The sequence below is a fragment of the Myzus persicae genome, unplaced genomic scaffold (assembly GCF_001856785.1).
Source record: "Myzus persicae strain clone G006 unplaced genomic scaffold, MPER_G0061.0, whole genome shotgun sequence".
Taxonomy (NCBI): Eukaryota; Metazoa; Arthropoda; class Insecta; order Hemiptera; family Aphididae; genus Myzus; species Myzus persicae.
In genome coordinates this window covers 95,363-120,372 of record NW_019103509.1, presented here as the reverse complement: position 1 = coordinate 120,372, position 25,010 = coordinate 95,363, and the positions used below count along the sequence as shown (strand labels likewise).

The 25,010-nt window shown below is 28.2% G+C and overlaps 1 protein-coding gene across 3 annotated transcripts in view; it reads left to right on the top strand.

Moving 5' to 3' along the window:
* The window catches only part of LOC111034643, a 121,572-nt gene that overhangs the window by 11,471 nt on the left and 85,091 nt on the right, over nucleotides 1–25,010 (top strand). For all 3 annotated transcript variants that reach the window (XM_022315945.1, XM_022315943.1, XM_022315944.1), the window contains exon 2: nucleotides 22,421–22,527. In XM_022315945.1, the coding sequence (XP_022171637.1) occupies nucleotides 22,473–22,527 (55 nt within the window). In that variant the 5' untranslated portion in view covers nucleotides 22,421–22,472. The remainder of the gene's footprint in view (nucleotides 1–22,420; nucleotides 22,528–25,010) is intronic.

The window sequence follows — 25,010 nt, the reverse complement described above, 5'->3', positions numbered from 1 at the left end:
AATATCCTCTAAAAATTAAATGATATTCTTCAAATAAAACATAAAAAAGAGCAAATAGAACTATTTTCTAGGTATAATTTACTCGTTAATATATTTGTATTATACATTTTCGGGGGTAGTATGGGATTAGAGAAAAGAAAATTATGAATTTATAGAATATGTTTGTTTTGTACATTCCTAATTAAGTTTCATAAATAACTGTTATAGGTACAACGATTATCGCATCATTGCGAATTGAATATTATTATATAATTATTGATTGTATTAAAATTACAAAATATTGTTTACAACAAAGAAAATCACAATGTCGCCTATATAGTGTTATACATATTTTAAACAATCTTAATCTTTGTTGATATTGTAATTTTAATCGTGTAAACAGTGTATGCCACATCCATTAATCATTAATAATGATTCATTATATTGTTAAGCTAGCGTAAAGTGTTGTTTCTACAAATACGTAGCTACAACATAATATTATTTTATATTATATTTAGAATCTGGCGGTCTCCATTCACCACACACAGTTTGTATTTTAAGTGTATGTCGAATAAAATGACTCGTGACGAACATAATATGTTTTTTATTTGTGCGCGCACTGCATCAGTGTTAATGATGTTTTGTTTTGTATTTTACTATTTTTGGCATTTTTGAGTGATTGAAATGTATATTATTATGTTTTTGCAATTGAAAGAAAGTATTGTTCTTTTCGCCAACATCTTGACTTGTGCCATATTATATGTATAACATTATGTATGTAATACCCGCTGAATAAATAATGTAATACCCTCATCTTCAGTGTTACATTAAAAAAAAAAAAAACAATGTCGTTATCTCATATCCTGGTGTTTTTGACGTCGTCGTAATGTAATGTTTTTGTTTTCGTTAGGGGTTTATTTTTTTCCTTTAAGAAATATAATATTTTACGAACAATGAACGTGAACTTAATAAGTGTATACTTATCTCATAATATTCTTAAATATTTTCACTGAACTTCGTATTTCTTTTGCGTTGTATATGGTTTTTTTTGCATTCTCTTTCTTCTTCATTGGCGTTTTGCAACGGTAATGAAATTTGACAGTGTAAAATAATTTAAAAAACACCGTGTAAAAATATCTATTTTAAATGCTCTTTAAAAGCCTGTCGGCAAATACACTATACGCCAACGCTGGTATATTTTGTAAAATTGTTTTTTAAATAGGGTTTGTGATGGATTCACTGCCTTTAAAAGCTATTCAATTTTTTTTACCGCTTTTTAAAACAATATGCTTTCCTCTTGTAATTAATACAACTAAAATGTTTAATTAAATATTATGATATATTTATATTGGGTTTTTTTTTGTACGTCATTCAATCATCAAAATATTTAAATTTTTAAATAACACAGTATTATTTCAATATACCATACGATAATATAGCTAATTAGATAAACATTTTGAATTTTTTTGGTGGATTTTAAATTTTAAATGTCATGGTATACACTGATTTCTCCTTAGTTGAAAGTTTGGGACCTGTACAAAAATGTTCATATACAATTAAAATGCCCACCGAATAATAATAATGTAGTATAATATAGTAATAATGATTTATAATGTAAAATATATTGCTTTTATTATATTATTTTTAATTTACTGAACGCTTTTAAAGAGGTGTTTTTTGTATAAATTATGTTTGAAAAAAATAATAAAAAATTTGTATTATTATAGAAATACTGCAATTAGTACAACAAACGGATGATCATGGTTATAAATGATTTATTTCTGTTACTAGTTTATGTTATGCTAACATAAGTACACTAATATTATAGCTTATATTATTAGTGTATGTATGTAAACATAACACAAACTACCAACAGAATGAAATAAACAATATAAGAGAATCCATCCTTTGGACTTTAGGTGGTATACATACTATATTATAAATAACAATCGAATACAATAAAAAAAAACAAGCATTTTAAGTGCATAGAATATCTAGTGATTTTTTTCTACAAATGTATAACAAAATGTACAATTGTGAATGTACGTATGATTTACAAAATTATTATAATTGTGGTTCGCATAGAATTATTTTATTTTTCATTTTCGTAGAAAAATTTACAAAAGATATTCAACATTTTAATTGTGTTTTATTTTCATGATTGTTTCAAACTATTATGATAGCATTTTGCAAACAAACTGTTCTTTATTTATTATTTTTTTTTTATGCTACCTAAAGTAGTAATTTAGTACTTAAATGTTTTCAACCAACTAAATAATTATTGTGCAAAAAACAACAACTGAAAAAATGGTAATTAAAATAAAAATAAATATAATGCAGTGCAAATATAAGTATAATTTTATAATGTACGACGCACGCAATCAAAGTTGGAAAATTGTTTGAAAAAGTGTACGAAACGTTGATGTATGGATAATATAATAAGTAATATGCGAAATGTTATATTATTTATTGGTTGCATCTTGAAAGGAAATTCTTCACTTCCCCTGGAGCATCATTACACCTATACGGTTGTGTATAAATATGCAAAGTCGTTAACGTCCAAAGCTAAGGTTATGAATAATACAGTCTCATACATATTTGATTTTGATATAGCAGAAGATTGTTTTGCCACAACTGCATTTCATGCATCATTCCGGCTGTCTTCCTCGGCGGTTGTCGTGCCGACGTCCAACTGCATTTTTGGATTAAAAATGCATTGCCATTCTTGAAATTAAGATTATTAATTAACCCCACAATATAGTGTCAGTGCGATAAATGCATTCTCTGGGACTACCCGGCATATCCGTGGCAGTGACGTACTTATATTTTACTGTCTATAAATTATATAATCTATAAATTATGAACAGTATTATGTTTAAAATTTGAATGACTAAATAACAGCATTAATAACCACAGATACATGTCACACACTATGTTATGCGACGGACAATAATTATTGTCACTGTGAATAAGTTTTTAAAAAATAATATGGTACACAATCTATAGTCACTACTCTTATAAAATGATATGCTTAGCGCACAAGAAATAAATATTAATAAACTTTACGTCATTGACTTTTTTTTTAACGTAGGTTTATTTTCCCTAACCTAGAATTAAATCGATGTTGCATGTTTGTCTTTGTGACGAGTTTTACCTTTTGTGTTAGTAGATTTTTTTTTATACCATTGATCAATACCAATTAAACAATTTAGTATTACAAACAGAATGATGTAAAGGTTAAATAATAAATAAAGAAAAAAAAAATTGACAATCGATCATCTGATCATACGATTATCAAATACAAAACACTAATATTTTATAACAAAAATATACAAACATAAAAATAAAATTATTACTTTCCCGTGTGAATAATTGATCCAAATGTCTTGCTATTTTTCAATTCGATTGCTTCTTATAACTAGTGTAAATGTACTTAGACCCATCATAATATTTTATTTAAATGAAAACCTTTAAGTATAAAGCGGACGCAAAGTTACAAATTGCTATACGTATAACATAATATATACGTGCACTCAGAGGTAATAGTAATATTTATTATACTTATTTTAAGCCACGGCTGAATTGCGTTGTATTTAGAAATCCATGTAAGTGCACCACTGAGAAATATTTAATTTGCTGCAAAAATACATTATGGAAAATTACCGATGAACGAACAATGTGGTGGAACGAATTTTAAGTATGTTCTTACACTTTTAATTTTGCATCATAATATTATGTTCACCGCAGACGTCGAATGGTCCGAATTTTAACTTAAACATTAATTTTCATTATATTCATTTGCAGTTTATACGTATAGTTCTTGATATCGAAATGTTATTTGAAAAAATAAAAGAATAAGACCATATTTTGTTATAAGCGTATTGGTGTCTTGTGAATTTAGTACAAAATCATTAATATTGTTCAAATAATTACAAGGATATCTGAAAATACAAAATTATATTAGCTTAAGTTGTTTAAACTGTTTTGTCATGTTACAACATACATGTCATAAATGAATAATTAGGTACATACTAAAAACCATTTGTTGAATAAAATAAAAAAAAGTACCAATATTGCAGGAGTCTCGCTGTTAGGGATGTCTTAAAATTTGATGGTAATAATAAACAATGGTTTTGAGCAAAGTTTGGTTACTGAAAAACCTTTAAAATTTTTCTGAAACGAGTTCAGTTCTTTTATTATCCAACGTTTTTTGCTTTGAAGTTTACACAGACATTTTTTGGAAACTTTGAAATGTGATTTTTTTAATAAGTAGGTACCTACCTACAAATTGTATTGAATTTTTGATCTATAGACTATAACGATGCTGCAAGAAACTTTTCGATTTTTTATACATAAAAGGAAATATTCATCTTTGTAAAACTTTAGGAACTAAAATCAATTTTTCAAAATTAGTCCCTTTAAGTATTTTTTATATAATTGTATAGCGACTATAACCGATGGACCTGTTGCTACCGTATTATTGATTTAAATTATAATTTATACATTTTACTAATTGTTCTAAACTATTCCATTGTTCTCGACTAAGTTAAGCATAATTTTATCTTTTGGTCATACAACTTTATAGAGTTATGGTTTTATAACTAGTAGCTGTATGATTTACGACTTGATCAGAATACATCATAGTCAAATTAATGAAGTACTAAACTTGACTTTTTATCGAATCGTGTAATATTCCTCTTTTAAATTATAACTTATGTACCTGTATCGGGTTATAGAAAATGTGTTCCAAAGTAATTGCATATTGATGCATTATTGTGTTTACAGATTTAGTAACAATTTAATAAATATATATGTAATTATAAAACTAGATACTAACTATAAAAAGGAAAATTATATAACTCAAACGTATATCTATTTTGAAAGATTTTAGTGAATAACGGTGGGTTTCTCTTTTGAAAAATCATTCGAGTCTTTATCACCATTAACCATTATAAAATTGTTCTCTATTCTTTCGTATTTGTTTTTCCTAGTATAATATAAAGGTATTTCGTAGGTAAAAATTTGAAGTATGAATTGTATAGTTGGTGCCTCAGGTGTATTTGTGTTGAGCGTGTGTAAAAAAAAGAGATTGTTTCTCTCTGTTCAAACCAAGTCGTGCCTACACAAAAGCCTCTGAAAATCATCACACCACTATAGTTTTATAAATTTATTGACATAATATTACAGAGCACAATGAGAGGTCAATTTCGAGCGACAATAGTTAATGGTGTGCTAAATTATGATGTTCCGTACCATTATTATTATTATTATTATTATTATGACACCTAATTAGCGATAACCGAGGGCTGTTTTGAATTAAAATTTTGAGATATAGTGTTGAGTTTGGAATATTGTTGAACACAGTGGCATGGGGTAAAGGGCAACAAAAACACAAAAACTGAAAAAAAAACAGAAAAAATACTTTATGCGCCGTCGGCGATTCTAACAAGATAAATAGAAAACATTTCATAAATACGATTTTGAAGACTGATGAAGTGCACTGGGTCAATTGATTCAGATGGATTTTGGCAAATAGCCAATGTTTTGAGGGCTAAAATTGAGAGTGAAATCTAATTTGCTTCCACTCTTCGCTAGGTTTTTTCTTCCTTTTATGTGTTAATAAAGACTTCGTTAACTTGGCAACAGAACAAACATTTTTGGTAGTGACTCCCTAATTGATTTTATTACACTATATTAAATGAACAATATTTACATATTATTATACGTAAAATGTCTTCACTACTTATCATTACCCCATTTCGTTTATAAATCAAGTTCAACGACCATTTGTTTCTACATTTAATAACTGGTGTAATTATGAAAAATACTTCATACACTAAGGAAATCTTAACTTATTTATTTTTGTCAATGAGCACAAAATGTGAACACAATATAGTGCAAAACAAAATATTACAAGTACTCATTTTAATTACGTTCTATGTGTAATACCTATATATTAATATAATATTTTTTGGGGGCCTGATGCCGGTGGTTGGCCGCAGTCGTTAATGAGTGCTGCGATCAAGTACTGTCTGGTGTCGCTAGCTCTCAGATGGGTGACCCCTCGGGTTTTTGCTAACGACTTATGTTCGCTCCCCATACAAACGTGTTGCTTAAAACCAACCGTAACCCATCTACAAATATAAAATTCGTGTAAAGTAATAAGTAATAGAAGTTTAGTGGTAAAAATATTGTAATAATGATTTTCTAAGTATTTAAGTACGTATATTAATTTATACACCATCAATAATAATTACTTACCTTTTTTTTCCATATTTCAGATGGTTATTTTATACATGAATTACGGTGTAAAAGTTAAGCTCGTTAAATTATAAAATAATTTTGAAGTGAGAGATGTTGTTAACGTTTTACAATATGTATAACTTTGTTTTGAATTAATGTAGGTATATAGGTTTAGATTTAATTAATTTTTTATTTCTATTTTCATTACATCATAGAAAATGTATTCATTTTGTCTGAAAAATAAAAATATTTGCTTCGACATTATTCATAAGTACATTCTCTGGAACATATATATGTATATATATATATATTTATTAAATTAATTCAATCTTGTAGTTTGATTTCATGGAATTCGAGTTCAGTTTCTTACCGGAATTAATTGTATTATAAAATATAAAATAATATCCTTCGATTTATTAGTAATTACTTATTAGGTTCTTTACAAAAATGTAAATCCATAACATTAATTACATTTTATAAACTATTTATACATTTTCTACTTCAGAAATTTGACAGTATAAGATCGTTGTTTATTCACCTTCGCTTTTTATTTATAACTGATAATTATAATTAAAATATCTTCCCTAACACAATAAATTATTTATTCAAACAGCCACGATAAAAAATAAAAAATAAATATAAATTACCAAATAACTTTGCCAATCAAATGTTATCAATTTTAAGTCAAATAACCCTAATGTTATTTTCTATGGTATACGTTTTTGAAGTCATCGATAATTTGACATTGTTTGTTTTCATTAATTGTTTTATATTGGAGTGTAATTAATTATTTTTAATACCATTAAGTTTAACTAAGATGAATAAAATCCTCAAGGCATTGGCCTCTCGCCTGCTTTTGATTGATAATGCGAACATTTTATTAACCGATTAATAAAAGACCAAATATTTTTAATAGTTTTAATTTGAATATAAATATAATATAATGTTATAGTGTATTATGATTGCATAGATAACACAGCTTTTTATATACTTATTGTAGACTAAGGTATAGTTTTTAATTCGCACGACTTTCACAAATAATGTTGTATATAGTATTAATTATTTGATTATTATTATTATAATTGATGACAAATAACTTGGCAGTAAAATATTTCAGCCGATGTGATAAAAATATAGTTTAATAGTATAATAATATTCTTTGGACTTTTTTCTAAATAATTTTTTTAAATCTAGTTTGAAAATTAATTTTTTTTAAGATCATTGATATCAGCTGTCAACTGCTCGCGGGTACTACTCGTACACATGTCGCATTAATTTTGTACACTCGAGTCTTATTATGATTCCGTTTCAGTGTAATATCGAACCTGTAGGTATTGCAATTTATCAATACACAGTCCCAAAAGCGATCGCATAACGACGATGAAGTGTCACCGATATAGTGAAACATCACCTTTTTTTCTTTTGCGGCGAGGTCACAAGACAATATTGTGTTGTGTTCAACCGTTTACTCGCTCGTTTAAACGGAACACCTCAAGTTAATAATAACTACTAAATAAATTAAAGAACGACTACACGGGACACAACACACTTGTTATTGTCGGTTAAGTAACCGCGCAGGACGACGAGTTATATACATTACCGACGAGGGGGCGGTGGGGTGTTCGCAACATTTGTGTGTGTGTGTTGGCACGAAAATGAAAAATACATCCAAGTAGACTGTAATAATTCTCTCCGACGCTATTAATCTTCGCTCTATTATTGATTTGGATGAAAACGGAACAGTTTACGCACAGCAGTTTGGTACCCACGCAGAAACGCGGGCGAGGAGAAAAATGGTCGTTTCCGAAAACGTAATGATACCGCCGGAGCGACCCGACGTGACAAAGCGTCAATCTATGGGCCGTGCATTGATTTCTCGTTTATATTTTCTATTATTGCCTGCAATATACCTACGACGACGATAATGGTATAATGACACGACCTCGAGTGTCGAACCTGCGTGCAGGGGCGTGCACAGTTGCAGGGGTGAGTTGGGTCGACGATGTCGGTTGGATTCCAAAATGATGATATGTACGCCGCGGCTTATAATACGGCGGTGGAGGAGATGATGGAGGAGAAGAAGAAAAAAAATTAGATTTTGACGTATCAATAGCAGCTGCTGCGGAGGTATCACGATGTACAATAACAATATTATTATGGGATTATGTCGATTTTGGCCACACGAATGGTCGCCGAGTCCGAAATTTGTCATCGGATCACCGAGAGACCTTAACATATATATATATAATATATTGCAACCTATATATTTCGTTGGAAATAATTGCGTTCCGGCGTCATTATACGCACAGGTTACTGCGACGTAGTCCTCCTATATGTGAGAAAAAAAACCTCTATCGGCATTTCGTATTTTCCATTAAAGCGTGTGTCGTCGTTCGAGGTCGTATATTATTATATTATGTGTTACATGTGCTCATTGCGGTTTTCTTTTCTTTCTCTACATTTTTTTTTCTGCCTCCGCGAAAATCGTGTTTGGTGATATTTCCGATTTAAGGGTTAACGTCTGCTAATGGCGTTTTCCACGTCGATGCGTCCTATGGTCGTTATCACACAACACTGAAACCATGACGTCGTATGCAGGAACACCGCCAGAAATATGTGGTGAGTATATTATTCCATGGTCTTACTTTGGGGTCACTCCATATAATATGGTCGTATCAATATTTCCGCTACAAACGTTACTGTTCCAATTTGATTTCACCGCGGCAATATGATCAAGCGGAAAACAAAATCTGATAATGCGAACCATATTTTGTTAAATGGACAGAAAATTAATCCAATTACAATATCTCAAAAATAATAACATAATAACCCACCGCTGCAAGTAACAAGAAAATATACCAAATTACGTCACAACGTCAAACAACTACTAAATTTAATGTTTCGTTAGATGAAACATTTTTCAACTAGGTATTAAGCATTTGTGTATAACATAATTACATAGAGCTTTAAAATTTCATGAAATTTATTTATGATATTCATTAATTTATGTAAGAAATAAAAATTAAATTAAAAAAACTTGTTTATTGTATCTAAACTTACAGCCAGAGAATTTTTTTTAAAAATTGATTTAATATTGTGTCGAAAAATAATAAATTATAGCCAATAGGGACAAAGTTGATAAGTGATAACCGATATTATAATAATAAAGTGCAGTTTATACATAATTCAAAGCCATCGACGTATAGAAATTCAAAAATCTTGATTGATGAGTCATTCATTATCTGTGTGACTGTGTGTAACACTGTAATCAATAATTATTTCTAATCATCTGTAACCAAATACGTTCAAAGGAAAAAACTAATTTCACTGAAATATATCCAGAAAAGTGAAATATTTCAAGTTCAGAAATTTTCATTTAAATACTGTATTCTGATCGTGTATATAGATCGTAAACTAGTTATATTGATCTGATTCGTATAAATTAGTGGGCATATTAGATATACAAGAACATTTTTTTATGAAAATGGTTTTTTTTGTTTTGTTTTTGGTAAGAATAATCGGCTGTTTTTATGATAAGTAAAAAAAGAACTTGTTAATTGCACAATATTGTACTACAGTTAATACCCGTAAATTAGTTTAATAAAGATAAATTAGTCTGGTTTATACCAGAAACAATATACGTTTTCACATTTAGTAAAATATTCGGGTACCAACTATATATGTTCCCGTGAATATAATGTTTGAGCATTCATCGCGATCAATCATTTCAGATATACAAGTACACCCTAAAGACACATTAATTCCACACCATTCTTCCAGTAACACTGTTTTAATGATCCAAGATTTAAAAATAAAAATTGTGTTCATAGTTTCATATAAATATATAATATGTTATGATTTTCGTTGAGGTGTGTTCAGGCGACAACACTATGTTGCATAAAATATTTGTATAACTTAATTTATGTATAATCTGATTTTACATGAAAAATTAAATGGTTTGGTTACCTAACACAATATTCTCAGCCCTTATCAAATTATTTTATTTATGTTTTGAGGTTGATAAAACAAAAATGTTAAAAGTTATTTCGCCTTCTTTTGTTTATTCACCCAATGAAATTACTCGTTTTACTAGGTCTTTCTTCAATTCGTGTATCACAAGTCAATAAAATTACGCTGTTAATGAAATTTAAAGTATTAAAAAAATAATGCAGTTACTCGTGACGTTCTAAACCACAGAGTAAAAAAAATATTATTTGATAAATTATATCATTTCAATACTTTGCAAACAAAATAATAATTCAATTATTAATATGTATTTTATGTAGGTATCTACTTCTGGCAAAATAAAAATTAACATATTACTATTATTATTATTGTTATTATAATGTTAGTCGTAAAACACGTGAGAGTGGATAACAATATGAAATTTATTTTCATTACTGTGTTTGCAAAGAGTAGGTAATAAAATAAATATGGGGAAAATTCAAATATATAATTAACTTATAAACGTTTTTGTTTACATTAAAGATAAGTATACACATTTTTAACTAAAATATAGATAACATACGGTAATTATAAATTAAATACCTAACCTACATCATAATTTATTTATCTGAGTTTTTGATTTATGTCTATCGAACCAAATTGTTGGTGTTTCATTTCATTTATTATTTCATAGCCGTTCAAATATTTTTAAATATCCAATAATTAAAGTTCAAACGATAAACTTATCCGTCATAAAAATAATAATGGATTTACTATTTAATACTAAAAATGTTTATTTGAGACATGCACAATTTTAGATACATAAAATTTATTATCTGTTACGACCAATAAAAAGTTGTTGTAATAGTAATTAAAAACTTAATACCTTCATTTATTTTGTACATGGCATTTTAAGTTCAAACTTAGCCAGAGATTTTGATACATTTTTTTTTTATTTTTATTTTTTTTGTGTGGTGCATAAATTCGTAGATGTTTTGTTAAACAATATGTTTAGGTAAAACAGGTTTATTTTAAACGTACGAGTTGATTTTTTCCCGTATTGAAATTTTGATCATTATTGTCGATTTTTAAACAATTTTTGACAATTAGAGGTCTTTACATTGAATAATAATATCTCTAAAATATGATAATTTTATTGTATGTCTTGCATAAAATATGTTTAGTTATGTGTAATTTAAGATGTTCCAAACATTTTTTATTTTAACATAATTTAAAGATATACATGCATTATCTACCTATACAAACATATTATATAAAATATAAGTTCATATTTTTAGTATTCTATTATTATTGAGTATTTTATTTAAATATTTTTAGTTATTAGTATTATAAAATAATATATTAAATGCACCTTAAAAATGAGCTTATTGACAGCCGATACATAAACCGTAATACTTTATACACATATTATTTAAATGAAGTAATAATTATATCATTATTTTGCGAGTATGTATTTATGTCACGTATACCGTACAAATATATATTCATTAATATCCAAAGAATATTCAAATTTGCGTGTACATATTTCGTCGAATTTTATACCATGTAATAATTATTAATTTGTATGTATTTATTTATGCATACTTAAAAAAAGGTCATTTTATTATAAGCCATCGTAAATTTGTTACTACGCTATGTACTTTGCTGACAAAACTTTCAAAGAGTTCAATGAATAAAATAAATTGTATACTCTTCGTATCCAAAAATGCATGAATGGCGGTGTAAGAGTAGAATAAAATCAATTAAAGAGAAAATAAAACTGAATTTTCATTGACAGTGTCAAACTGCTGTGTTAATTAATTATTAATGTATTCAACGTGGCTTTTCGTACGCCTAATCGAATGGGCGGAGTGATGGTTGCCAAGTCGAGTTGCGTAAAAGGCGCATTAAAGATCCATTTTTATTATTGGAATTGCCATGTGTATGTAAACTGTCAAAACATTATTTTACAGTGGGCGGGAACGTGACGACAAATTGGTTCTGTCTTTTTATAAGGTTTGAAATACACCATGAACACAGAGTTTGAGATGAAAAAGAGAAATGTTTGTACTTTATTTTTTTCGTTACATTCCTCGTATCATTCCCCCCTCCCCATATATAATGCATCTTATAGTGCTTGCAGTACAACGAGCACCTTTTCCAGTGTCTATTGAAAATCAATCGATCGTGTTTAAATGGTAGAAGGTACCTCTCATTCTACAACTCACGTGAACTGCGATTTACAATTACTACTTTCAAAGGAAACTTACGATTCTCGAATGGTTACATCAGATACAGTTCCATGTTTTTCATAAATTCATTTGTTGTTTTTAGGTACATAATTATATTATGCAGGTTGATTCAACCATCTTGCTGAATCCAGGTTAGGTTAGCTCGTTCCTTTAATGATGAATAATGTAAGATTTTAAATACAATGTTATTATTATATAGTATAAATATTTCATTTTAAAAACAGAAGTTTGTATCTCAACAGAACACTCTTTATGTGGTAAAAAAATATCTCGAGAATTTGAAAGCACGCACATTAGTATGATTTTAAAATTCAAAAAATTCAAAAATCATATCTTGAAAAACTGCATATTATTCTCGAAGAAAAAAAGTGGGTTAGCATACTTGGTGAATCACCTATTTGGTGTACCTATGTATTAATGTAAAATCAAAGTCGAAGAAAAACAATTTTATGGATCGGATTGAATAGTGATAAAATAAAATCGTTTATTATGATTGCCTAACATATTATTACTATACGTGTACACCGTATCAAATGACATAAAATTTGACTACGTGAATTTTAATATAGAATCAGTGTTTATTAAATGGCCATGAAACTCTACCACTGATGTACAGAATACGTTTGGATAGCTGGTTCAAAAAATACTCACGTTTCAAACAAATTCCATTTGACAGCCAATCAGTGAAACGGAAATAACTATACGAAAGGTAAAAAAAAAATAAATAAAAAGATAGTAGTCGGAATTAATTCTAAATAGTGAATGCTTCATACGTTATTGGATTACAAACCATTCGGCTGGATATAGACATTTTTTTTCTAACGCATAAGTAGCGATCAGATTTAGAAACGACTGTGTGATTCTTTAAAAAAAAAAATGTTGAAAAATACTCTGTTTATTATTATCATTATTAATGGTTTGAAATTGTGAAAACTTGAAGTGTTCTTCACGTTTTTCTCTTTGCTTCCACGAGATTACGAATATCGTAATTTTATTTAATTACCGCTTACTTTAAATTAAATCTAAAGATTCTAGGATATTTCATATTGCAAATTTCCTTCTTGACTTCGTTGGATAAATAAAGTACCTCCTGTAAAACTATGCAGGGTGAAGGAGAATGTTCAATGATTTTTAATATTATTTTAAATTAATTAAAGGCTATTTACTTATAATGTTAACTTAAAAATTGAATCAAGGTTACAGATTTTAAATTGATTATACGTCATAGAAGAACAGCTTAAGATTTTAATTAAGAAGTAACTAATGGTTAGTTATTATTACACTCTTTACATTTTTCGAATAATTTATCAACGTACAAAATGCCTTTAAGAGGTTTCGTTTTAAATAATATTTTCTCACATGAAATTGATTTTCATCTTATCAAATTGCATTTAGAAAAATTACAGATTACTAAATATGACTATCGGGTTATCAAAATACTAATAAAAAACTAAAAATATAATAATTCATTTTACAGTAAACTCATTAAAATTTTGTTAATAGGTAGACAGGTAGTATATTATTAATATATTACATATTGGTACCATTAATTAGCCAGAAATATGAATAAGGAACTTTTTAACGATCGGGTTATTGATTTAATTGATTTGATTTGGCATTAGTTTTTTATAACAATATATAAATGTACTGATTATTTTATTTTATAAATTGAGAACAAATTATTCAGTGTCATGTATAAAACATACATAGAATTAGTGTTTTCAAAAATAATCACAAGTTTGATAAGGTATTATAGGTTAGTATTTTCGTTATTCATGATTCATGAAGTCTGAGTTTTTCAATTGTACCGTGTTGAAAAATAAAAAATAAAGTAAACAAACATAAAGTAGGTATTCTTCTTGCATCGCAGATTACATAAGATAAGAAAAGTGAACAAATAATGTATGTTTGGTTCGGAATACCGTAATAGAAATTAACCTGTCTTAACAACTTATAGTTGAAACAATTGTCGACTTAGTTAAAATACTGCAGTTTAACAGTAGGTGTTTTATTAGACAGTTTGTTCTACTTCTACTGACCTCTGTAAAGTTTGTTTACTTAAATTATAAAACTACCAAAAAGTTTATTATTACCTATCGAATCCATATGATATTCTATTAAGAGGACGTTATATCCGCATGTGTTGTCTCCTTCTTACAAGTGTGTAACAGCAAATTTTACGTTCAACAGATAACGCTTTAGTTCCGTTATTTTAAAAATAAGAATGAATTGACCTCTTATGAACATTCATGGTAAAATAATTTTCTAGGGAATCGAGTACGTTTTTTATTATGTTTTAATTTTAAAGCGAGTTGTGAGAATTTTAAAATTGTAAATTGTTTGTACATCTTAAAATATATGCGGGTTTAAGGTCCTCTTAACCAGACGTAGGTACCTACTAATTGTTATCATTGATGGATACTATTAAAATACCTCAAGATTATGTGATAAATGTTTTACAAACATACAATACATGAATAATAACAATGTGTAAATTATTAATGAGTGCATTAAGTTAAAAAAAAATTACTTATTCTACCATAATTTTTCAGAACTCATAAATAATAAAATATAAATAATGTTTCAAAAGTATGATCAGTACCTATTCATCCATTATTTTGATCAATAATGCAGTTAATCTGATTTTTGGAAATTTTAAAAAAATCTAAAAATCGTGTTTTTAAATTATTACATTTTTTATACTACTTAAGTAGTGTAATGTCTAATGGAATGTAAAGAGTTCTGTTTTTCAAATTAACTTATCCACTGAAAAATTATTTAACTTATATTTTTGAACATTGTGTTGCATCAAAATCAAATTTAAAATGAGTAGTTTTGTGTGATTTAACTTTGTATACCTCCCTGCAAAGGATAATGTGAGGTATGGTGATTTAAGAATGTTTGTATAGTTGATATTAATCTATCCATATTTATAATTTTTTCAAATGGTCCAAGTGCAATAAATACTAGTACATCTATTTTACACTTTTATAAACCCATTTTTAAGAAATATTAAATTTTCGAAATTTTACAACTAAATAGTTTACTACAAAAAATGGAAAACAAAAGTTTGTATCTCCACAAGATAACCCTCAAGTAGTACAAGAATTCTAAAAAAAATTAAAATTTGGGCTTAAATTTTATTTAAAAATTTCAAAACCTAAATTTGAATGAATTCATTTTTAAATGAAACAATGGGGATGGTATTTACTGTACCTACAAAAAAATGCATTACATTTAAAAATAAATATAATCTCATATTCAAGAGCACCTGGTGGAAAATAGATAATCACCATTTAAATTTTGAGCATAAAAAATAATTTTTAAAATTTCATATTTATTCACATGGATTTTTATCTTTGTGTTGTAGAACTATATTCGTTAGTTTATTTTGAATATACATTTAGTTTTAAACTCAACTGAACAATATAAAAAACGCGTTTGACGTTGAATATTTAATATAATCAATAGTTAACTAGTCATTTGTTTACACGAATTAAGTTGACAATGTAAAAGAATATTATATTATAATGTTAATTAATATTTAACTATATTTTAACTATTGAAATATTGACAAGTTTTCTTTATGCCGTACATACGAAATGATATCAAACCTATCAAACAAAAATGTCCAAACTTATAATTGATATTCCATTAGAATTATTTAGAAAACAAGCAATTTGTTTATTGAAGTTGACACTAATTGAGAGGCCTTCAAGTGAAAACTGTGGTGACTGACACTATATTGATTTGAACGATATTTTTGGAAAATCCAAATACCTAACCTCGGAATACAACTACGTACAGAGGTGACTATAGGCATCTTGGTAAAATCAAACAATCCTTTATAGGACCGTTGGGAAATATTATTTTAGATAAAAGTGGAAAAAGTACAAAAATCCATTTCCTAATGAATGTACCGAATTTTGAAACAACGAGAAATATATAATAATATAATGTAGGTACGGAATGTTTTTTTATTTGTGACGAAAGTTGAGTTTAAAAAATATAATTTTTTAATCCGACTATTTTTGTAATGTGTTTGTATTATAATTTATAACTGTATGGCCCGTTGAGTATAAAAATCTTAAAAGGACGTTTCACCTACATGTTTATTCAGCTCAGTCTTAAAGCTAATGCACAACTTTAAAAATTGACTTTACCATATTTTAATTTTTAAGCTAGTTATGATCCACGAGCCGTAAGCGCCTAAGTAAAATGTTGCAATTTTAAAATTGTCATAGCTTGTCAACTGTTTTTAAAATCTTAATAATCGACTCGTGATAAAAATGTGTTCTGATGAACGCAATATATGTTGGCTATATTTGTAAGTCGAACCCTACACATGACTTCATCTTAATAAAATATTTTTGATCCATGGCATTTTAATCTTATTTTAGCTTTACAAAATAAACATGATTATTTTAACCGTAACACCCATAGTTCTCAAAACGCAAAAATGTCTTAAGAAATATTTTTTTTACAGAATTTGAAGTCATAACAAAACACCATTTTTGAAAAGCTCATCCAAACTTAAAATTAAATGTCTAAACTTATAACCAATAAAAACTTGTGCAAAATTAGACTTTTATAATACAATGAAAATCTCTGAAAAATATTCTCTTTCGGAATTGAAATAAAAATAGGATGTAGTGAAAAATATAATTTTTTCAAAAATGTTGTTTTGTTATTAAGTATTAGCAAAAAGTATTTTTAATAAAAAACACTAATACCTTTCAAAGAAGCTTAGTAACATTTAAAAGAAACGTGTTGCATAGAAAAAAGACTTTAACAATATGAATAAATTGCATAGATCTTAGTGTTCATAGACATGATTATATATTTAATTTTTTTTTATATAAGCTTACACATACCCAAATATTATAATATACATAGTGATTATAAAAAGTTATGATTTCAAAAAACTTTTATTACTTACATAAAACGTATATTATTAACCATTAATTTTAATAACAGAGTGACCAGAAGGATCACTTTTCTTGTAAACGACATGGATCCTTATGTGGATATATTTGATTTACCCGTTGGTATATCAGTATAACGATAATAATCAATGGCACAAGTTATCGATGTAATAAATATCATAGATAATTCAGATTTATCAATTATCACTGAAAAATAAATGCTCAGGAGAGGCCACATAACTCGTCTTTATCATGACATCATTATTGATATCTTAAGTATTTTATAGGCTATACAAAGATATCTGCACTGTACTGCAAGACCGTATTTTCAATTTTTGTGCACTGGGTCAACCATATTTTTATGGTTTTTTCACCCTCTCCCACACAACTAAAAAATAGATCCACTTTTTTGTTTTCCCTAACACATTTTTAGTTATAATTCTTTATTTGCATAAAAAAATCTACACAAGTGAATGATTTACAATGATTATTATTGTTTTCTAGATTGCTTATTGGAAAACTCTCCAATAATATCTTTGTAGTCAGTCTATCACAATTGTCTTGTGATTTCCTATGTCGAGAACAGCTCATGCATTCAGTCTTCTTCTTTCATGGTTGATCTTAAATAGCTTTTAACTCTCTTTAGTGTAGAGAAACACCGTTCAGCTGAACACATTGTAGCTGGAGTACAAAGTTCAATGCAATGTCAATGTACGGATAGACTTCTATATGGTTGTTGTTTCTTAAATAAATACTCATTTCTAAAATTGTTTTGGAAAAACAACGTTGCCCCCCCTCCCCCTCCCACCTAAATAGATCAATATTTGGCCGCCCGGGAAAAATGTCCCCATTGTCTTCCCCCCTCTAAACACGGCCCCGCTATACTGTAGTATAGATGCATCTGTGAGGCCATGGCTCTGTCCACAGTATATATGATCTAAAGTTGGTTTCCAATGATAACATTAAAAATGTGTAGAAACTGATTTCAACAGCTGAAGAGAATTTTTAATTATGGTCGAATTCTACCTATACTGATGGGTAAACCGAACATTTTCCACCGATTATCGAGTTCTCATTAAGTGATCATTCTGGTTATTCTGTGTCTATGTGATCAAACTCTATACAGTTTCGTTTATGTATTGTAATAATTACAAAATATCGTACATAGTGTATATGGAAGTCAAAATAATAATAGTATAATAAAATTACGTTCTGCGTGTCATTACCATAAGGCGGGTACATAATATTTGATATAATGAGTTAAATTGTTATAAAAGTTTAAGTCGATCGAGACCGTTGTATTTTGTTATGAAAATACAAGCAAATGCTAGTTTTGATAATATTTAAATTACATTTATAAAACTTAAAACACTTTTAACTCAATGATTTTATTTATTATTTTTAGTGATTACATATCAGATAATTAGTGAGTGTATTTTCACATCCAGACCCTCAGAGGCACTGTTTATCGTCTTTACTTTGTTCTTGCACCTAAATCTACAAACGGGCAAGTACGATGACGGGGTTGTGCGTGCGGCTTGTATATGATTGTCCTTAGTTTTAATTGAACCCCGCTTCTTTAGGAAAATATTGCGTACACGCCAGTAACTTATTAACTTAAATAATTTATTATACTTATAACTTTACATAACTTTATATTTTTACTTTATATAACTAATAATAAACTAAACATTTGGTAGTGTATAATTAACTCGACATTTCTAAAATGTACTAATTAATTATTATTTATTCACTGAATTCAAAATATACATATTATAGAGTATATCATAATATGTTTGTTTACAAAATAATGTAATTTAAATGTAAATCTTTCAGGTATTCATGCTACACTCCTAATACTTCGATTGGCCAAACTTGCTTGCCGTTCTGTTTTGCTTCAATAATGAATCTGTTGAATTGTGATGTTTATAATTGTAATATTCACAATTAAAAACTATATTTTAAAATATTTTGATTGTCAGTGCCATTTAACAGGTTTATTTCCATGGAGACTGATGATTTTTTTTAAATAAGAATCAGCCTTTTTACAGTGAATTTTATACCAGCTGTTTTTTTTTTAAAATATGGTTTGTAAGTACATTAATGTATAAAGTAAGCAAGTCTAAGGATGTAAGTATACTTAAAAATTTCAAAAATTAGAACTTTGAATAAATTAATAGTTAAAAGAAAACGGGGATGAGTATTGAGTATCCCTGATGAATCATCCTGTATATTAAATAACTATTTTATTGTTGTTCTTTGGAAATCGCACTACCTTATGTATATACCTATTATACATAATGTAATAATGACATTAAAGTTGACTAACATATGTTTGTGTATTTATAATAATGTTTAACATAGTAGAAAGATTTCATAAAAAATATTTTTTCAGATTACATAGAATTTGAAAGTATTTTTACGCAGCACCTAAACAAAGACTTCACGTAGACTGTAAATCTACAATTTGTATTTTTTAAATTGCGAATAGAAAAGATAAATTACTGGTGATGATATACTTGATTTTTTTCATCATTCTCTTTATTAATATTCAAATGTTGTTTTTAGTTTATGCTCTAACAACTTGATTACAATGTTAACATTTTTCTGTAAAACAAAATAAATAGCACCCATTTAAAATAAAATTACTTCTGACCTGATGGCTGTATTGACGAGCATAAATAGGTATCGTCGCCCACTCTTATTGGTAATAAAATAAATACTATACAAAGTTAAGAACACAAATGTGCACGATTATTGATTTCATCGAAATTACGTGCTCGATAATAATATAACTGATACAGGCACATTTTCTAAGAAAACAAATTTTAAATTTTAAAATAACGAAGTAATAAAATAGTATAGTTACAGCACATATTTAGTGTTGTTGAAAAATAAAACTCTAATGGTAGGTATGATATATTATCATATTATGTATTTATACAAAATATATATTGCCCTCCAAGGAATTCAACGCTATCGATTGTAGAATTCAATGAGCCCAATTTTAGTCTTTCGATCTTCGTGATACTTCGGGAACGAACCGCCGATCTGTACGAAAAACAATCTTTTTGACATTGCTGCATCAAAAACAAACAACACAAACATTTGTGTGAACCTCACCTGTTGTATAGCCTTTGGAGTTGGGTATCGATTTTAGTGTAAATGTGTAAAAATAAAAGGTGTTGAACAGGCGTATTTGCAGCGAGAAGTACGATATGCGTAAAGCGGGACAACATATAATGGAACATGTGACGTGTTGTATGTTAAAATAATTCCCGACGATTACCGGAATTAATGATAATTGGGTATTCGCCATCCGGAAGGATTTAAAGTTTCATATGTTTTGGCGTTAGACAATGTCACTTGCACACCTAAACCGAAATTTAGCCAATCACGACTGAGATGCATATTTAAATCAAGTATATAACATGATTTATACACACCTGTACTATTATTACTTGAATAAGAGAAACGACTCATCGGAATAATAATTGTCAGTTATTTAAATAATTTGCACATTATAATTGGAGTACCTACAATTACTTAAGTATATATAAACTATACAAACATGGCCAAATCTTCTTTTAAATTATTTAATGTTCTGTAATATTATTACTTCATTTTCATACATATTTACTGTATTTTTAAATTATTTTATTTTTATTTATTTTTTTATTGTTCTTACTTAACACGGGAACAATGTCCATTATTTAGTTACAATTTACATTATGATATTTGCATTCACATATTTTTTTTTTTTTTAATTATGTAATACAGTTTTAGTTATTTTTAAAAAGTTTTAGATTTGTCTTGTGGTGTCTGCGTCGGGTCTGAGTGCTGCGTCTAAGGTGTTTGGTATGTTGAGGCTCCTGACTTTGTCTCTGTACTGAAGGCATTCGGTGATTATATGGCAGTTCAGTTTCACAATAATTGTTTTTTGGTTTCCCTTATAAATAGTAAACTTAAATAAACCAGAACAACAGTTCAAAAAAAAAAAAAAATGCAACTCGAAATTATAAAGAAATATTAGTTTATTTTAACATTGAAATATGCCATGTTAAATCTATGAAAATAAAGAAATTTAAAGTACTTGGACGAATAAGACGTATTTATTTTGAAGAACAATTTAAATGTTTTACATTATTCGTGAGACGTATAAAATATAAATAATCTCAAGGCATAAAAACGTAATTCTGTTGCTTTTCCGTCATACTAGATTACTGAATCGTACGCAGCTGGTGTCAAACTTTTTTAAAGATACGATGTGCCTACACTTTTATTCCCAAATGATTCAACGTTATTGATAGGCACATAGATTGTAATGCTTTTGTGTACATCAAAGTCAGTTTGGTTTGTGTATTTCACGAATCGTCATACGGATTGATTTAATTTTATACGAATGCATATTAATTTTTTACGTTTATCAATCGTTATGATTATGATGAACAATGAATTATACAGTTTATATTATTTTGTGACCGCTCATAACAAAAATTGAAATCGAATGGTGAAACAAATATAATATTAGTATAAAATAGGTTTTTATTTAATACGAGTATTTATATAAAGCTTTTTATTATCAAATCTACGAATATATGGACAAAAAAATTTCAAATCCACACAATAATTACGGTTAAACACAAAAATGAATTTGAATGAATTAATAGAATAATAATGATATGATAACATTTTATTTAATGGACAATAGTTTTAATAATTAAAAAACATTGAATTCGCGGAACGAATTTGCTATGAACAGTATTGTTGAAAATCTTGATTAGGTTATAATATAATGATAAACAAACAATATTATTAGGTACACTGGTAGTTTTACTTTATCTATACACTGTACAGATACTGCAATGCTTAAGGGAAACGCACTGGTACACACGCTCAAATACATATAGACCGAAGTATACTTAAACATCGTCAACTAAACGAGTGGGCGTTTAAGATAAGTCCGGGTGGGTCGAGAAAGGTCAAAAAAGGGATGCTAAACTACTACTACTAATATTCTTAAGCCAAAATACAGTTAATTTATATTTGATCCCATTTTGTGTATATGTATTTCAGAAGCGATATAAGAGGAGTAGGAGGAGGAGGAGAAGGAGACTACTGCTAGACTATGGATTCATCGTTGATAAGGTGGAGTTTCGTGCTGTGTTTGGCGCTATTTTCAGGTAAGACTCATTATGCGGCATGCACTTATCTATAATAGAAATACACAATATATTATATTGTCGGCGAGATATGGCTCACGGAGTTACTGAAGCCAAAAATGGATACGAAATTTAAGGTCAAAATATCGTTGTTAATAGGATGTTATGTATCAGCATTTTTTAAGGGGTTTTATGACATATTAATATAAATTAAAAATAAAAATGTTATCACTGTTGTTTGTTGTTACGTGATTACGGAGTTATACTTACATTTTGAATCTGTTGATTTTAGAACCAAAATAATTGTTATAAAATCAAAAGAGGATAATATTATGGATAGATACATTTTTGAATATTATATTATATTATTACTTAAGTATTTATTTTACAATTTAAGAAGGTTGTTATAAAAAATATGTTTATTTAAAAAGCTCTCGGTTTTTTTGTATCTACTATTTAAAAAAAAAAAGACTGAAATGTTTTAAAATTTTTATTTATACACACCCTAAAAAAAAAATTGATTAGAAACAACGTTAACAGACTAATCCTTATAGAGTTTGACATAGGTACAAAGGTTCACTTTAGACCTATTTTTTTTCTTTTCTTTTTCTGTATTTTTAATATATAATTATAATAAGTACTTTAATACTTGAAAAGCATATGATTACCACCGTCCACCATCAACACTACTACTAATAATAATACTACAGCTTCTACTGGCACCATCATCGGTTGACTAGGTACCTACTACAGTCTACAGTATGGTTTTACCTTTGCCGTTCGCTTGAAATGAGAGGACACCGAACGTTTTAATTAGAGTATTTGGTCACGACACTATTACAACAGAAGGTATCTACCCTCCTATACGTATATAATATTGAAACAAGCGTAGGTATCAGCTATGGAGGTACGCAGGTACGTACCTTGACGCCGCGCTGGGGATAAAATGCGCCGGAGGGGGAGGCGACGACGTCGGTGACCCGCGTTTCCTTTGCTCCTCCGACACATCTCCCACACCCCTGACCCACCCCGCCACAAGTTCACTATATATGCCAGCCACCAGGTATCCTTTATTAACAAATTATGGTGATTAAGGCGCGTTTCCGCCGCGCCAGGCGTCCGTGGGATCTAATGTCGTAATAACATTATTCCTGCACATAGCGTTTTCATGCTCGGCATTTTCACAACCTCGCGGAATACATTATATATTAAAATACGTCACAGTTGATATTATAATATATGTATAGAATATTTGTTCCTTATTGTTTTCGTTTCAAAAACAATGAACTGCAGCACCTATTATTTATATACGTATGTACGCTTCCGTAGGTATATTATAATAGTCTATCGTTCGGACGTCGTTATAATAATAATAATAACAATAATAATAAAATAGTGTACACGCAACTTCAAAAACACGTTTCAAACGTGTCATATTTATAGTATTTATATCAGTTTGACTTTAACGAGACGTCGTCGTCGAAACATAAAACGCAATAAAACTATTATATAATATACGAGAGCTGTTGCGATTTGTTTTCAAAGATTGCAGCTGACGGAAACATCATTTTTATACCCGTATTATGTACGTAGGAGACAGAATGACACTATGCGCTAGATGACATTATATGTTATTATCTATCCGATACGTATACGTTATTATCAATATGATTATAATATGTCTAATATAACGTCTATATAACTCTATGATATCGTATTATGCATCGAACTCAATATCAGACCCGTATAATATGTTGGACTGCGTTGACATAAAATAAATGAACACATCAAACATGGCCGTTGCAGTATATTATATGACATCGGGGTAGTGTTTCAAAATTGTATGGTCGTGTATTCCTAATGCATTTTTTTAATAATATGACCATGCAGGTGAATTATATTTTATTCTGTGATATTCAAAGTAATCGTGACAATCAAATTTACGAATATTTCGGCCCGCGTGAAACTTCTAGAAAAAAAAAAAAATCTAAATCAAATTGTTAAATATTTTGTAACCTTTCATGTACAGCCAGTATGGGAACCGTCCGAATGTAGTTTTTAATTTCAATTATTATTATTATTATTATAATTTACAACAACTGAAACTTAAAAAAATAGTATTTTCGCTTTTAAATGGCCGTAGGAATGAATAAAAATTGTACAAATATATACCGTAACATTGTCATTAGACGTTATGGTAATTCGTTTGCCTATAAAACAAATGTTTGAGGATGCAATATATTTATGTCATAATAAAAAAAGTATCCGAACATAAATAAATGTAAAATAATTTTACCTCGTTCATTTGTAATGACGTCTAATAAACCGTGGGAGCTATAAACAATAGATCATAATAATATTATAATATACGCATTCATACGATTTCTTAAATTATTTTACCTATTTTTATCGTTTTATTTTGTAGTTGAAATAATATAATAATTGCATAATGTGCCGTATTTTTCATATACAGAAATATTTAACCACTATACGTCTATACATAC